At 46.4% G+C, this 17643-nt stretch overlaps 1 protein-coding gene across 1 annotated transcript in view; it reads right to left on the reverse strand.

Moving 5' to 3' along the window:
* The window catches only part of LOC121290902 (ubiquitin-associated and SH3 domain-containing protein A-like), a 247238-nt gene that overhangs the window by 213323 nt on the left and 16272 nt on the right, over window positions 1-17643 (reverse strand). The window contains exon 2 of the mRNA XM_041211939.1: window positions 14126-14179. Coding sequence (XP_041067873.1) covers window positions 14126-14179 — 54 coding nt within the window. The remainder of the gene's footprint in view (window positions 1-14125; window positions 14180-17643) is intronic.

Below are 17643 nucleotides of genomic sequence, written 5' to 3' on the forward strand. Positions count from 1 at the left end.
CCTAGGTTCTCTAAATGAGTTGGGAGGTTTTTCCCAGTGATGAGCACGTCGTCTTGGAAGCAGATAACACCAGGGAGGCTCTGCAGTATTTTGTCCATGGCCTCTTGGAATAAGACTGGTGAAGACGTGATTCCAAATAATAGTTGTTTGTATTGATATAGACCTCTGTGTGTGCTGATGGTTGTATACTTCATGGAATCTTCATTCAGCTGCATGTGTAAAAATGCCTGTGACAGGTCAACCTTTGTGAATAATTCACCTCCATTCAGAGCAGCGAACATGTCCTCAATTTTCGGTAGCGGGTGCTGATGCACTTCCAGGAAAGTTCAGCCAGACGGAGGAGGGAAGTGGTGGATGGGGATTGTTCAGGCCTCTGTTCGAGGAAGAAGCTAAGGGCCCTCAGACCATCCTGGTGGGGGATGGAGGTGTAGAGGGATTGGACATCCATGGTGAAGAGGAAGCGGTTGGGGCCAGGGAACTGGAAATTGTTGATGTGATGTAAGGTGTCAGAGGAATCACGGATGTAGGTGGGGAAGGACTGGACAAGGGGAGAGAGAAAGGTGTCAAGATAGCAAGAAATGAGTTCCGTGGGGCAGGAACAGGCTGACACGATTGGTCTGCCGGGACAGTGCTGTTTGCGGATTTTGGGTCGAATGCGGTTTCATCTACATTGGAGAGACCAAACACAGACTGGGTGACCACTTTGTAGAACACCTTCGGTCTGTCCGCAAGCATTACCCAGACCTCCCTGTTGCTTGCCATTTCAACACTCCACTCTGCTCTCATGTCTCACATGTCCATCCTTGGTCTGCTGCAATGTTCCAGTGAAGCTCAACGCAAACTAGAGGAACAGCACCTCATCTTCCGACTAGGCACTTTACAGCCTTCTGGACTGAATATTGAGTTCAACAACTTCAGATCATGAACTCTCTCCTCCGTCCCCACCCCCTTTCCGTTTCTACCCCCTCCTTTTTGTTTTTTCCAATAATTTATATAGATTTTTCTTTTCCCACCTATTTCCATTATTTTTAAATGTATTTCTGCCCTTTGTTTATCTCTACCTTTTAGTCCTTTTAGTATTCCTTCACTCCACCCCCACTAGGGCTATCTGTACCTTGCCTGTCCTGCTTTCTACTCTTAATTAGCACATTCCTTTAGATAATATCACCACCTTCAACACCTTTGTCCTTTTGTCTGTGACATCTTTTGGTTATCTCCACCTATTACTGGCTGCTTGTCCCAACAAACCGCCCCCCCCGCCCTTAAGCCAGCTTATATTTCTCCCCTTTCCTATTTTTACTTAGTTTTGCTGAAGAGTCATGAGGACTTGAAATGTCAACTGTGCTCCTCTCCGCAGATGCTGCCAGACCTGCTGAGTTTTTCCAGGTAGTTCTGTTTCTGTTTTTGTTTTGGATTTCCAGCATCCACAGTTTTTTGCTTTTATTTTTGAAACTGATTGAGGTTTGAAAGGGACGCAGAACCATCCAAGCCCAGTGTTAGCAGTTAATGAGTCCAGTGGTGCGGGACACTAGGAAGTTCTGAGGAACAAATGGACATTGGCGCATGTGTCCATAGATCTCTGAAGGCGGAGGGGCATGTTAGTGGAGTGGTGAAAAAGGCATATGGGATTTATCAATCAAGGCATAGATTACAAATGTAGGGAGATTATGTTGAAGTTTTATAGAACATTGGTGAGGCCACTGCTGGAGTAGTGTGTGCAGTTCTGGTCACCACCTTATAGGAAGGATATGGCTGCACTGGAGGGGGTGCAGAGGAGATTCACCAGGATGTTGCCTGGGATGGAACATTTAAGTTATGAAGAGAGGTTGGATAGACTTGGGTTGTTTTCATTGGAGCAGAGAAGACTGAGAGGCAACCTGATCGAGGTGTACAAGATGGTGAGGGGCATGGACAGGGTGGATAGGGAGCAGCTGTTCTCCTTAGTTGAAGGGTCAATCACGAGGGGGCATAAGTTCAAGGTGAGGGTCAGGAGGTTTAGGGGGGATGTGAGGAAAATCTTTTTACCCAGAGGGTGGTGAGGGTCTGGAATGCGCTGCCTGGGAGGGTGGTGGAGGCGGGTTGCCTCACATCCTTTAAAAAGTACCTGGATGAGCCCTTGGCACGTCATAACATTCAAGGCTATGGGCCAAGTGCTGGTAAATGGGATTAGGTAGGTAGGTCAGGTGTTTCTCACATGTTGGTGCAGACTCGATGGGCTGAAGGGCCCATTCAAGTTTTAACTTTTCTCTTTCAGCAAATGTACTCCAACTGAGTTCCATAAACATGGTCATCACCAAAAAGGGTGCACTTTTGCCCAACCTCTTTGGAACAGTTCATGACAGTCACTAGAGGCAGAATTTTAAGGTTGGTGGGCAGGCACGATCAGCGGCCTTGGGATCAGCTGGAAAACAGGCTATTGCCACGATTTCATGCTGGTGGGCCAGTAAGACCTGCTCAGTGTGAAATGTGGCTCTCCAATGGTTGGGAAGGGGTGAGCAGGGGCCTGTTGGCTGCTGGGTCCAAGGGTGACCCGGTGGCCTGTTTAAAAATGGCACAGGCAGCCCAGCCCCTTGGAGGCTCACAGAAGAACTTCTCTTCTGCATTTTCAACAGGAAAGTTATGGGATCAAGTGCGGCTGGAGATGACAGGCGGGGGGCAGGTCAGGTGAGCACTCGCAGCCCCCTCCCCCCGGCTTTTCGGATGAGTGCCTCACTGTGCTCCTGGAGGAAGTGACTGCCAGTGTCAATGTTTAAATAATCACACTGAATGGCAATCACCTTGTTAAAACCAGTTGCTAGTTAAACAGTTGATGGGCTTTGATTATCCCATCCAAACAGAATAAAAAGAAACAGCTGGAACACTTTGTGTGGAAGCTACTTGGAAGTCAGTAGCATTGAGGAATTGTCTTGAAAATAAACCAGCTTGAACCAAAAGACCAGCCTGGATTAATTAATCTACTACAACCTCTTATCGTGAGCAACGGGGTAGCAGAGGATGAACTTTAAGCTTTGCTTATTGATTGCTGTATATGGAGCTTTCTGTCTCAATCCTTTGAGAGAAATGAAGTGTATGGTTGCTGACAATATAAGTTATGGAATGGTGGAAGGATGGTGCAAAATCACAAACTTTGATTATCTACCAATTTTTTCTGACTCTGAACCTTATCAGCAATGGAAGGCTGAAGTTGGAACATGGACCCGAGTTACTGCTACACCCCGGAAGAAGCAAAGTGTGGCATTGGTGTTATCATTACCAGCCAAAAATAAGATAAGGAGTAAGATACTTTCAGAGTGGAAAGTGGATGATTTGGATCATGAAGAGGGATTGAACCATCTGATATAATTTTTGGATAAGTTTTACAAAAAGGATGAGTTATTGAAAGCGTATAAAGCTCAGAGGATTTTTGATAGGTTTAGGAAATCAGATGATCAGTCTATGGAAAAATATATCATGGGTTTTGATAAATGGTACAGGAGACTACAGAGATTCGAACTTGAAATTCTGGAATTGGTATTGGCATTTCCCATGTTGATGGTCTTTTAGTACTAACAGGCGATCAGTTCCGGGGGAGAGAATCTCTCCTAGATCAGTTGGCTGCTGCCCTAAAAGTTTCTGGGGAAACAGTCATTACCTGTCACACTCTTAGCAAATGTGAACAACTCTGCTGTAAAACAAAGGATAGAGGATTCAATGGTGCCTGAATTTGGAGATCGCCCAAATGTTAGACGAAGATTCCAATACAATTAATAAAGAGGTCTAAAAATGGTTATAACCCTAGCCAATTTGAGAGTCAGGACAAAAAGCGTGTCTGGGACGGTGACCATAAGCGTTTAAGCCCCAAAAATGCATGGAGAATGATTAATTGGTGTTTTCGGTGTGATTCCCAGTATCATTACATGATGAACTGCCCACAGCAAAGAAATTGCGTTTCTGAAGTGAGCCACAAAACAGATTCATCTGAGACTGAAAATGATGATGGTGATTGCCATGATGGAATTGTATTGATCACTGAGAGTTTGAATCCAGTGATTAGTATCTTGATGATAGATTCCTTCAACTGTGCAGTTCTGGACAGTGGTTGCACTTCGATGGTATGTGGCCTGGTCTGGCTTGACTGCTATCTGTAGTCTCTCATTAAGACAGACCAGCGGAACATCAAGTAGTATGGAAGCTCTACCTGCTTCAGGTTCGGAGGTGACAATACATTAGCATCCTCCAAAAGGTGGTCCTCCCTTGTAAGATAGCAGGGATCAATCTGTTTATCAGTATTGATGTGCAGCAGGAGTTCTGACAATGGACCAGAAAGTGGTCGACACCCGAGAAAAAAATTGCGGTCTTGCAAACAGGGTTCTGCTCGCATGGGAGAAAGATCATATAGTAGCCCAGAAAGGGAGAGGAATGTGAGTAGAGGCCGTAGCTTAACAAGGAGGATGAGAGAGCAAGCTGGCAATCTCAATAGGAGTAGAAGTCCTTATGACCGAGAGATTCTAGTAACTGCTAATAAATTGGAAAATAAGCTGATAAAGGAAGCCAAACGGAAAGAGTTAGGAATTTGGGGCATATTCTGAAATACCTGACACAGGACAGCCAGCTTTATCTCACAGATGGATCTGTACAGAAAAGGTACTCCCAGACGGCACATATAAGACCAAAGCGAGATTAGTAGCCTGAGGCTTTGAAGAGAGACAAGGAGATCAGGATGTCAGAGTGAACTCGCCTACCGTGGGGAAAGTGAGTTTGAAGATTTTTTTTTAGCTATTTTGACATCCTATTTCCGGGATTGAAAATCGATTGATATAAAGGCTGCATTTTTACAGGGGGAGAAGTTTCAAAGGGAAGTTGTTTTGAAATCGCCCAAAGAAGCCAGGGGATATAGAAGGAAAGCTGTGGAAATTGAACAAGTGCTCGTTTATGGGTTGAATGATGCATCAAGTGTTTGGTATTTTTCCGTGAGGTCTATCCTGTTGAAAACAGGTTACATTCAGTTAAAGGCAGACCCCGCGATGTCCTACTAAGGAGAAACTGGCTGGAATCTTTATCAGTAATGTTGATGATCTCCTGTGGGGAGGCTCTGTAGAATTTGAACAATGGGTAATTGAGAAGTTAAAGAAGGAATTCGAGGTCAGAAGTCAGGCTTCAGGGGCCTTTAAATACATAGGTTTAGACATTAAGCAGAGCAAGTTAAGAGTGACACTGAATCAACAATCTTATCTAGAAAGTATTAACCATATCCCAATACCTCAGGTTAGATCCCCACGAAAAGAGGACCTGCTACCAAGGAAAAAATGAAACAATTAAGAAGTTTGATTGGGCAGTTGAACTGGTTGTGCAGTCGGACTAGGCCTGACACTAGTTATGATAGTTATGATATGTTGGAGCTGAGTACTATGATGAAACATGCTACAGCTGAGGAAGTTCTGCGAGCAATTAAAACACAAAAAGTTTAATTCTGAGAGATGTGTGCTCATGTTTCCAGCCTTGGGTGATCCAGAAAGTATGAGGTTGGTCATTTTTAGTGATGCTTCACATGCTAATCTTCCAGATGGGTTCACCGTGTTCTCTAGCACAGCCGGGTTCCTCATATTCCTGGTGGGAAAGAATGATAAATGTTGCCCAATGGCTGGGGAGGCCAAGAAAATAAAAAGGACAGGAAAAAGCACCTTGGCTGCTGAAACGCTGGCCTTAGTGGAAGTATTAGATATGGGGGTTTACTTTTCTAATATACTGACAGAAATATATACGGGGCAACGTGGGGAAAGTTTGCCCAAAGACTGTTATGTTGATAACCAGTCTCTTCGGGATAATGTTCATTCCATAAAGTGTCACTGAAAAAAGGCTAATAGACCGAGCCAGCATAAAAGAAATCTTAGAGGAGAGAGATACAATCGGTTGACGTGTCAACAACTATCAGACTGTTTTACAAAAAGAAGTGCCTGCTCTAAGAAATTATTAAATGTATTGGAAGTGGGGTGTCTTATTTTGTAATGATGCAATGGAAAAAAAAGTTTTTGTTTTATATATTTGCTGAAGGAAATACAGGATCTATGGATGTGGAAATATGCGACATTATTTCCTTCTGTTTGTTTCAAAAAGAATGTTCTTTAATTTTTTGCTTTAATTAAAAAAGAAAAGAGGTGAATCTGTCAATGTATGAATAATCACGCTGCCTGGCAATCCCTTATTAAAACCAGTTGCTAGTTAAACAGTTGATGGGCATTGATTATCCCATCTAAACAGAATAAAAAGAAACAGCTGGAACACTGTGTGGAAGCTACTTGGAAGTCAGTAGCACGGAGGAGTTGTCTTGAAAATAAACCAGCTTGAACCAAAAGACCAGCCTGGACTAATTCTTCTACTACAACCTCTTATTGTGAGTAACAGCCAGGAGGGATGCCCTTGTCCCCAGAGATGGGAGGAGGGGGCCACTACACCTCATGAAGAAAGCATGGGAGGAGATGGCAGTGCAGATCAGCAGCCATGATGTGCTGTGGTGCACGTGGGTGCAGTGCCTCAAGAGGTTTGTTGACCTGCTGCTCTCAGGAAGGGTGAGTACTGTGTTGACACGGATCAGTGTGCAGAAGTGTTAAGGTCTGGCTGTCCCCCTGTGGAGCTCAGGTGTTAGAGTCTGAATGCCAACTGTCAATGACACTTAAGCTAGCCAAGGAGGTGAGCACTGGCTGCTTGGACTGAGTGCCTTGTGGCTCGGGGCTGCAACTTGGATGTGCCCTGCAAGGTGTTCCTCAGCTGGGGTTGGCCAGGATGCAATGGTGCTGCATATAGAGAGTGGACTAATCAATGCTCCTGTCCTTTCAGGAGAAGACAAACTATTAACCAATTGGAGAGGTCACATACAAGCAGAGGCCCACCCAGCCTGCTGCTGCACACCAGGTTTGAGCAGGATAGCCTGGAACTGGAGAGCTAGCACACTCCCCATGTAACCAGTCGTGGAGAGGCTGGGGTGTCAGATGAAGGTAATAGCCCAGTTCATAGAGATGAGAGCTTTGGATTGTGCAACCATTCTAGTGCAGTCTCTTCTTTGATGGGAACCTCAAACTTGGAGTCCCCATTGAGTATTGAAAGATGATGGCACCAGGATGCAGATCTCCATTGTCTCACCAGGGTGCCTGGCAAGCACAGTGACAATGTGATGACTTAAACTTATGACACGTCGTTGTTCTCCCTTAAATTCGCCAGCAGGCATGCTTTCTCTGGACTCCGAAGGGCGCCCCTGATTCCGAAGTACCGCTGGGCTTGATCTGCATCTGTGCCACACATGCACTCTGAACCAAGCACTAGTGCAGATACCAGCTCCTCGATGGGGATTAGTTTAGTGGATAGTATCTCGGTTCACATTGATGAGGGCACTTCACACTTGCTTGAGGTGCTGGTGGAGGCAGAGAGTGCCAAGGGCGCCAGCAGTCGGAGGACTGCTGGGGACCAGAATGATACTGGGTAAAGGTAGATGATGAGCCTTTGGAGTCATCCATCAAACGGCAGATGCTAACTAATCCCATGCACAGCCTCAGAGTAAAGGGAAGACCTTTTAGAACAGAGATAAGGAGAAACTTCTTTAGCCAGAGAGTGGTGAATCTATGGAATTCATTGCCACAGAAGGCTGTGGAGGCCAGGTCATTGCGTGTATTTAAGACTGAGGTAGATAGGTTCTTGGATTGGTAAGGGGATCAAAGGTTACAGGGAGAAGGCGGAAGAATGGGGTTGAGAAACTTATTAGCCATGATTGAATGGCTGAGCAGACTCGATGGGCAGAATGGCCTAATTTCTGCTCCTATGTCTTTTGGTCTTATGGATGTCCAGTGAGATGTGCAGGATGATCTGGTGGAGGTCCATGAGGGTCTGTGTGCCATGGTCTCCATTGTGGAGGAGTCCATGTGGAGCATGAGCACTGTATTGACCCTCATGGCCGAGTGCACTGCCTTCTCAGAATCACACAGTGCAGAAGAGGCCCTTCAGCCCATCGAGTCTGCACCGACATGTGAAAAACACCTGACCTACCTACCTAATCCCATTTACCAGCACTTGGCCCATAGCCTTGAATGTTATGATGTGCCAAGTACTCATCCAGGTACTTTTTAAAGGATGTGAGGCAACCCACCTCCACCACCCTCCCAGGCAGTGCATTCCAGATCATCACCACTCTCTGGGTAAAAAAGCTTTTCCTCACATTCCCCCCTAAACCTCCTGCCCCTCACCTTAAACTTGTGTCCTCTCATGACTGACCCTTCAGCTAAGAGGAACAGCTGCTCCCTATCCACCCTGTCCATGCCCCTCATAATCTTGTACACCTCGATCAGGTCGCCCCTCAGTCTTCTCTGCTCCAATGAAAACAAACCAAGTCTATCCAATCTCTCTTGATAACTTAAATGTTTCATCCCAGGCAACATCCTGGTGAATCTCCTTTGCACCCCCTCTAGTGCAATCACATCCTTCCCATATAAAAACAAAAAGAACTGTACTCTTCTCCGCCGATGCTGCCAGACCTGCTGAGTTTTTCCAGGTATTTTTTATTTTTTGTTTCAAATCCTTCCTATAATGTGGCGACCAGAACTGCACACAATACTCCAGCTGTGGCCTCACCAAGGTTCTATACAACTCCAACATGACCTCCATTGGGAGAGTGCCAATTCTAATGGAGCGGCTGCTCCAGGAACAGAAGTAGGGGTTCCTGGGGTTGCACTCGGACCTGCAAGCCCTCACAGAGGCAACGGTCTCAGGTGGTCAGTGTCCGTGTGGGAGACGGATAAGGCACCCAGTATCCCAGCTAGGTGCCAATCCATCAATGGTGAGCAGGGGAATCCAGAGTGACCTCATGTTAGCGCATGGCCTGCTTGTTGTCTCTGCGGGTTCCTCTCAGGGTGCTCCGAATGACTGCAGCTTTTCCTCCACCACTCTGCCAGTGACCGTGACATCTGATGAGGCTATGATGACTGGGGAGATGCCAGCCATGGCACTTGCTGCTCCCTCCCAGGCAGTACCAGCACAGGCTCCACAGGCCAGAGGATGACCACCAAGGTCATTGAGGCCAACAAGACGTCAAAGTCAGCTGGCTGTCTCCAGTGTTGCTGCCAATGAGGGAGGGGGGCACCAAGAGGTAGCACTTGTAAACATAAGTTTAAGGCACCATGAGCACGAGGGACTGTTCACGGGTAACCTTCTGTTCAATTATGTTTGGTTTATATGTCTACTGGTGTGGACATCAACACGAGTAATGGTCATGTCAATGTGATTTCAATGTGACAGTAACATTAAATTTGCTTTTGTTGTGATGGCCTGAGTATCCTTCACCTTTTGTTTTTGGTGCTGGGGACGCTGGTATGTAATGAGTGGCTCTAAACTTTATTGCACAGGCACTCGGTGGACTTTGGGTTCACATGACAGGGGTATTTTGGACATCCCGGGCATAATGAGGGAGAAGTTACTTGGCAGCCTAGCTGAAGGAGCATTGGATCAAGGTATCCTTGCAGATTACTGAGGTCTGGCTCCATGCCCTCAGCATTCTCCTCATTTTGCTCCTCTTCTGACTCACTACTGGATTCATCCTCTGTGGCCTGTGCAGCTGAGTCAACATCTTCTTCCTCCTGTGGGTCCCCCCTTGCCAGTGCCAGATTGTGGAGAGTGCAGCAGGCAACCACTATCACACCCGCCCTGGGGAGGATTGTAGTGAACAGTCCAGGCATCAGAAGCTCAACTTGTGGAGGCATGGCTCCTGTTATCCACTGGTCTGTCTCAGTTCTTGGGTGGTGCCATAAGCAAACTTTTCAAAGGATAGCCCTTATTACCTAGCAGCCATCCATCCAGTCGGACTGGAGCACTGAAGAGTCTCGGCACCTGGACTTGTCTCAGGATGTAAGCATCATGGGAGCTATCAGGGTACCTTTCATGGACTTGCAGAATCTGCATCCTCTAGTCACACACTATCTCTGTGCTCTTGGAGTGGAATCCCTTCCTGTTAATGAAGGCACCGGGCTGACCCGCTGGCGCCTTGATGCCCACATGTGTGAAGTCGATGGTACCCTGGACATGAGAAAATCCAGCAATGGCCGCGAAGCCTCTGACTGTCTCAGCCTGGCTGGCCTCATCCATATGGAAATGAATGAAAGTCAATACCCATCCGAACAGAGCTTCTGTCACTAGCTTAACGCAACTCTGGACAGCTGATTGGGAGACTCCACACAGATCCCCCACTGACCCCTGGAAAGAGCTGGAGGCAGAGAGGTTGAGGGCCACTGTGACCTTCAGAGCCACTGGCATGGGGTGTCCACCCACAATCTGAGGTGATCTTAGGCCCAATCATCTGGCAGATAGAGGTCGCTGTCTCCCTTCAGAGGCAGAGCCTCCTTCGGCATTGCACCTTTGACATATTGAGGTAGCTGCATTGCTGCCTCTAAACCCTGGCAGCAGGATAGTGGCATCTTCTGTGGCCCCTTCCACCTTGGACTGCCTGCTGGTCCTGTGCCCCTTGTGCCTGCGCCTCTCCTCCCACGGGTCCCTCCCCTGGAAGCAGCATTGGGACACCCGGCCTCCTCTCCCTTCTCCCCCTCTTTTCCTCCTCAGAGGAGGTGCCTCCAATGGAGACCACAATCCTCATTAGCAGGGTCACCGAAGGCTGTCTGATACTTGGAAGGGTCCACATATCTGAATCCTCCAGGGGCCTTGGAGACACCAATGAATCCTGAAGTGAAGCCTGGAAATGCTAAGAATGAAGCCCCAAACAGAGATGAAGCTGCCAAGTACCAATAAGCAACCAGCAGCAAACTATCTCCTAAACTCCTCACTACTCACTGGCAATGCTTCCAACCCTTTTTATCCTGCCCTTGGATGGGGTTTTGCAAATTGACAGCTGCCCACCTGCCTGTTTTGCCCATGTGACGAGTGCAAAATCGCACGGGCAACGTGGAATCTTGGTCAATTGCCTTTTTAATTACCTTTTAAGTAGCCTCTTAATTGATGGTGGGCACAGCTCCACCACGTGCGTGTGCCCGCCGACTGAGATATCACGTGAATGGGGGACGACATTGGGACACTCGCCCTGACATCATCTTGTGCGATTTCACGTCCGATTGGGTCAGGCATGCGTTGCCTGATCAGCGTAAAATTCTGCCCCAGGTTTCAGTCTTCCAGCTGTCCCATACATACAGCTCTCCACAGCTTGTCTGCTTTGACTCCCTGCTGAAAACTGGTCTCTGAAAGCTCTACTTTCTTTTTGGATTCAATCTGCCCCTGTTTCCTTTGCAACTGAAGGTCACAGTCTAATTTCCCAGAAATCTGATGCCATTGCCAGGAAATCAAAGTTATAACCCCCCCCTTTCCCAGAACCAGCAGTTTTGGTTTCCCTTTCAGTCAGCGACTGTCTCAAAAAAAAAATACAGGCTTTGAAACCAAAATTAGTGCAGACAGAAACATGCACATATTTCCCCCACCCCCCAACCCCTCCAGTCTCTCAAATGGCAGATTTCATTATAATGGCAGTAGGAACAATCCAAGGTTACTACCTTCATGATCCTACTTTTTAAACTCCCTCCCTTGCTCCTGAAATCTGACTGTAGGACCTCAATACTCTTTCTGTGTCATTGGTACCAAGTACACCATAACTTCTAACTCACTCTCTTTTCCCTGCAGGAATTCTGCACCCTGTCCATGATATCTTTTGTCCTGACACCAGGGAGGCAACACCCCACACAGGGCTCATAATGAAATGACTACCTATCCCCTAACTATGGAATCTACTATAATGACTATATTTATATTCTTTGCTGTTTCCTCTTGTCAAGTCCCATATCAACTGGTGCCAAGGTCTGGACTGCACTCCTTCAAGGTGTTCCCAGTCCCAGCAGTCCGCAGTGCTGAGTATTTGTATGTGTGCGGTACATACCTTGAAGAATCCTTCACTTCCTACTCTTCCAGATGGCTACCCACCTACTATCCTGAACTTTCTCTGCCGGTGTGGTGGTTACTCCCTGGAATGTACAATCCAGGGAACCCTCATCCTCCCTGATGCTCTGTAGAGACTCCAGCTGTCCCTCAAACATAGAAATCCTGAGCTCAACCTGGAGCCTCTTCCTACACACGTGGCCCACAAGACTCATGTACCATCCTGAAGCTTCACATCATGTAGGAATTGCAAGCAACAGGTCTCGGTACCAAATCATGATTTTTTAAAAAAAACTGCTGCCTCTTTTAGAACCTAGTCAGTTAAATGTTTAATCTATTAGGTTTAATTACTGCCTTTAGGCCTCAGCTCTCAGGTCTTATGTCTTGCTATCTCCAGCTCCCTTTCTTAGACCACTCCCTTTTTAAAAAAATGGAATAGCACCTCCATTCACTGCACCAAATTCCCTCAATCACCAAACCCCTGTCCTCTGTCAAAGTTGTACTTCATAAAACTGGATTCAAGTGATGGGGTGAGGGAGAATGACAGATGATGAATTTATAGATCCTTGCATTTATGAATGTTGGAATGAAACAGATCATTCAAATTCTTTTCAAACACATCCTAACCCTATAACTGAGCTAAAGCATACATTCTCCATGTGAACTTTTCCATCATAATATCAGTGAGAGATTGTTGAGGAATCCTGTAACTACCCATACTTGCAGTTTCTCTGGAGGTCTCCAGTAGTAGGGGTGGTTGGTGTGCTTTGGGCAAAGCGGGGGTGGGGGCTGCGGTGGGTGGGGGGTGGTTGGTAGTGCCACAGATACACCGTTGCCTGAGGATATTAGAGGTGAAGAAGCAATCTACAAAACTTTGATCAAAGTCTGACCAGGGAACAGCTGACCAGAGTTAGCTTTGGGTTGCATTTTCTAAAGTAGTGTTTGTTTTGACATCTTTGTGTGTGGTGTGTGAGCAGTAACACACAGACAATGTTCCAACCCTGATTCTATGCAAGCTCGAGCCCATACACCTGGCTACTTATCAGTATTCACTGTTGTGAGAGAAGTTTCATTTTTGTGAACAACAAGTACACTTCACCACTGGAAAATTTGGAAATAATGGCCAGATGTTAAAGCATCGCTGATGTTTGTTTTCATTTATAATGTAATAGCACTAATAATTAGAAAATAACTCTTCCTAGCTTCTGCAGGAATTTAACTGGTGCAGTGTTTGTTATCTTGTGTTACAGTATCAGATCAGCCTATTTATAGCTTTGCAGAATGAGGTTATATGTTGCAAACATTGTGTTGTGTATAGTTCATTACATCAAGCAAATCAAGAAAAGTGTCATTGGCAAAAAGGCATCAAACATGAATTATCCCTTCATAGTTTGCTTAGGATATCCGGATCCGGTTTCAAGGCTGTCTGATTGGAGAGTCAACACTGCCCACCCTTCTCCAGTTCCTCCCACCACGCCTCTCCGTCACTGGCTCCTCTTCTCTCCCTTGGGTTTGATTAACTTCACTGAGTTCTTTGAAGTAATGGCTGATGTGCATTTGGACTTTTTAAACCTGTTTGATAAAGTGCCACAGAATAGGCTTGTTAGCAAACTTAAAGCCGATGGAATGAAAGGGACAATGTTAGAGTGGGTACAAAATTGACCAAGGGACAGAGAGTTGTGGTGAAAGGTTATTTATCAGATTGCAATGGTGACTCGGGTGGGGTGGGGGCGTTGGGGGGGGGGGGGTGGGGGGTCGGTGCTTGGATCACTACTCTTTTCTGTGTTTTCTCAGTCTTGTATGTGATTGCACCATTTCTGTGTATGGAGGGTAAATGGTGACAGACTCCTTGGGCCAAATGTCTTCTGTGTGTTGTAACTTCTGGACATTTCTGCATGATGTGCAGGGGTTCGGGGAAAAGGTCGGGCAATGGCACTAGGTCATAAGGCTCAGTTGGAGAGCCATTGCAGACATGATGGGCTGAATGGCCTCCTTCTATGCTGTTAAGATTCTGTGATATTGAATGGGCTGATTACTTCCTGAAAATTTTCCAAGTTCTTACACCTCCTATGTAGTTTCTTAATGTTAGAATTTTCCAGAACTGTTTGGAGGTGGTTGGTGTTGGCTGCTCAGGTGAGTCTGTAAACCTACAGAATCAAATTTCAATTTCACAAACATTACAAAACAAATCTGATTTAGGATAGAAACCATGATCAGTACCCATCACCTCACTCACCAATCAGTAGCCTCTTGTGTGCTCCTTCCTCCTGTTGCAGCTAAAGCCTTCCGCCTGCAGAGACAGTTAAACAAATCACTCACAAAGTCAGACATTAGGGACAAAGTTTATCTTTTTCACACCGAGTGTGATCTAAAGAGTGGCTCCATGGAGTGAAAGTTTGTCCCATGGTTGATTTCCAGTCATGTGGTGAAGGGAATCCCTTACACCAGTAAGAACATACGAATGTTATGGCACAGCCAATGGTAAATGCTGAGTTGTTGGAGTCCCAAAGGGAAACTTGAAACAACTGGCACAATATGTTTTGCAATTTGTATAAATTTCAAGATGCATGCCTTGAATTCAGTAATAATAAGACCACTAAGTCTTACAGGTTTTTACAAAACTAGATTAAACATTTATTAACAAGAAAAGTGATTTTTTAAGCACAGACATAGATCTACAAATCACGACTATGATAACTTCTAAATCCCCTCATCAATCTAATTCCCTGTTACACTTCTTTAAGGCAACAGTAAGACACATAGATATTAAAAGACCCTGGCAGGGTGACGCACAATACCCTGGACTAATTGATTTCCAAGTGCATTTTCTTAACTACAGTTCTTTGAAAACAGCAGCCTAAGGCAAAGATGCTTTTCTCACCTGTTAGATCTTAAAAATGCCTACCCTTACACATAGCCTTCAGTCCTTTATACACATTTTCCCTTTGAATGCAAATACCCATTGTTTCACTATGTTTTTGGGCTTTACCTTTCTAATAACAAAAATCTTTCATAGTTCTAAGGTTACCAGTAATCTTTGGGAAAAATAAACACACTGGGCGGAATCGTTCCAGATTTGCACTAAGTGTGGTAGTGGGCAGGTAAAACAACATTTTACCTGCCGGCTGCGATGACGGGTTTTCATGTTGTATTGTCCCAAACTTACCTTTATCAATCGAGGCATAGATTACAAAAGTAGGGAGGTCATGTTGGAGTTGTATAGAACCTTGGTGAGGCCACAGCTGGAGTACTGCGTGCAGTTTTGGTCACCACATTATAGGAAGGATGCAATTGCACTGGAGGGGGTGCAGAGGAGATTCACCAGGATGTTGCCTGGGATGAAACATTTAAGTTATGAAGAGGGGTTGGATAGACTTGGGTTGTTTTCATTGGAGCAGAGAAGACTGAGGGGTGACCTGATCGAGATGTACAAGATTATGAGGGGCATGGACAGGGTGGATAGGGAGCAGTTGTTTCCCTTAGTTGAAGGGTCAGTCACAAGGGGGTGTAAGTTCAAGATGAGGGGCAGGAGGTTTAGGGGGGATGTGAGGAAAAACTTTTTTACCCAGAGGGTGGTGACAGTCTGGAATGCACTGCCTGGGAGGGTGGTGGAGGTGGGTTGCCTCACATCCTTTAAAAAGTACTTGGATGAGCACTTGGCACATCATTACATTCAAGGCCATGGGCCAAGTGCTGGTAAATGGGATTAGGTTGGTAGGTCAGGTGTTTCTCACATGTCGGTGCAGACTCGATGGGCCGAATGGCCTCTTCTGCATTGTGATTCTGCCTCATTATTTATGTACTCCTGGCAAGCAAGCCATTTCCATGTCCGGGGGAACTCTCATTCACCCACCTGCTGCCATCCCACCACTGCACCACGCCAGGTGCCATGCTTAAAGTCCAGCTGAAAGCACCCATCTCAGTGCTTCCAGCTCACCACTGCTGCACGGAACACATGGCCCTGAAACTGAAGAAGACTCCAGCCCCCAGGTTCAGTGACTTTTGGATGCAGTGGAAGCCCATCAGCATGTCCTCTACCCCACTCTGCCCGCTGGATGGGCAGCAACAGCGCTAACCCCACTTAGGAAGCATTGGTCAGTGCCAATGCCCTGCACAAGAGGACAGCCACCTAGTACTGCAAGAGGATGAATGATCTCCTCCATTTCCCCAGGGTAAATGACTCATCTCATCACTCAACTCACACACTCACAAACCCATCACACCTCCACAGGGCCTGCACTCACTGCCGGTCCAAGGGACATCACCATTCACTCTCTCACACTCACCGTCATTGTCCTCATCCCATCCATGGGACCACTCACCACCCACACAGGCCAGGCATACTTATCATCTGACCTGGCAGGCATCCTGCTTATACCATCTCCATCTCTATCCATGAAGGACAAACAAGGGAGAGGTTGCAGATCGGTGGTGAAATACCCAAATCAAGGTGCTCATGGACTTTGAAAACACAGCCATCCAGCTGGCTGGCCATGATCTGGACTCGTCCTGTGAGGTTGGTGCTGCTCTACCAAGTGAGGATCATGCAGTGCAACATCCATCTGACAACCATGCTGTGAGTGATGTGTCCTGTTTCACAGGCCACTGCCGTGCACTCATTCTCTCCCCTTGCTTTCACAGGCACATCTGCCAAACAACCGACAGAGTCCATGACCCAGGGCCTCCAATCAAGCTCTGAAGAAACCTCTGAAGAGGAATCTGAAGACACCATACCTAGAATCTTGTCACAGGTCACTGCACTCACCCACACCCTCAAAAGTCACCTCAGAGGCAGAGCTGATTTCCCCCTCCACCCTGGCCAGGGCCCAAACCCCCCCTCTCCCCCCCAGCACCCCTGAAGCCTGCAAAGCAACAGGCGACCCTGGCGAGCCTGCAGAACATTGCTGTGCAGTCACCTCCTGTTCACCCAAAGTGCAGGCCACCAAGTGCATGTCACCTCTATGCTGTTGTGAAACATGTTGGCGTGCTTTCCTGTCAGTGTGGACGGACGATCCAGCGGGGGTGCAAGAGCCTGTTGGGGTGGCCTGATAATGATATGCTGATGTATTACAATGAGGTTCCCGACAACCGATAACGGGAAACAGAACCGCCATCTGCAGTCTGAGTGGACAATGGCGACCAGCCTTCGCCATCGTGAAACCGATTGCGCCATGTTGTCCACTCATGCCACCAATCATGCCCACAACCAGCAGGCATGGAAAATTCCACCCACCGTTTTTGAACTTTAGCTGGTTAGGCGACACATTTCAGTCCTTCTTTTGAAAACAATCTAGGCTGGTTTATTTAAAAATGCAAATGTACTTTTACTCCTTACATTCTATACCTCCCCCATGTTTATCATGTTTACATGAAAGCCCGCAGACCAGCTGCCTTTAATCCAATTAAGTCTTGCTCGCGCACACACACACATACAGACACAACTAGACACAAATACCAATATACTTTATAATAAATTCCAATAATGTTATTACATCTTACTGACAAGAACATAAGAAATAGGAGCAGGAGGAGGCCATTTAGCCCTTCGAGCTTGCTCTAACATTCAATAACATCATGGCTGACCTTCTACTTTAACACTGTTTTCCTGCACTATCCCTGTATCGCTTGATGTTTTTAATATGTGGAAATCTTTCAATCTCACTCTTGAACATACTCAATGATTGAGCTTCCACAGCCCTCTGGGGCAGAGAATTCGAAAGATTCACCACTCTCTGAGTGAAGAAATTCCTCATT

This window comes from Carcharodon carcharias, chromosome 18 (assembly GCF_017639515.1).
Source record: "Carcharodon carcharias isolate sCarCar2 chromosome 18, sCarCar2.pri, whole genome shotgun sequence".
NCBI classification, from domain to species: domain Eukaryota; kingdom Metazoa; phylum Chordata; class Chondrichthyes; order Lamniformes; family Lamnidae; genus Carcharodon; species Carcharodon carcharias.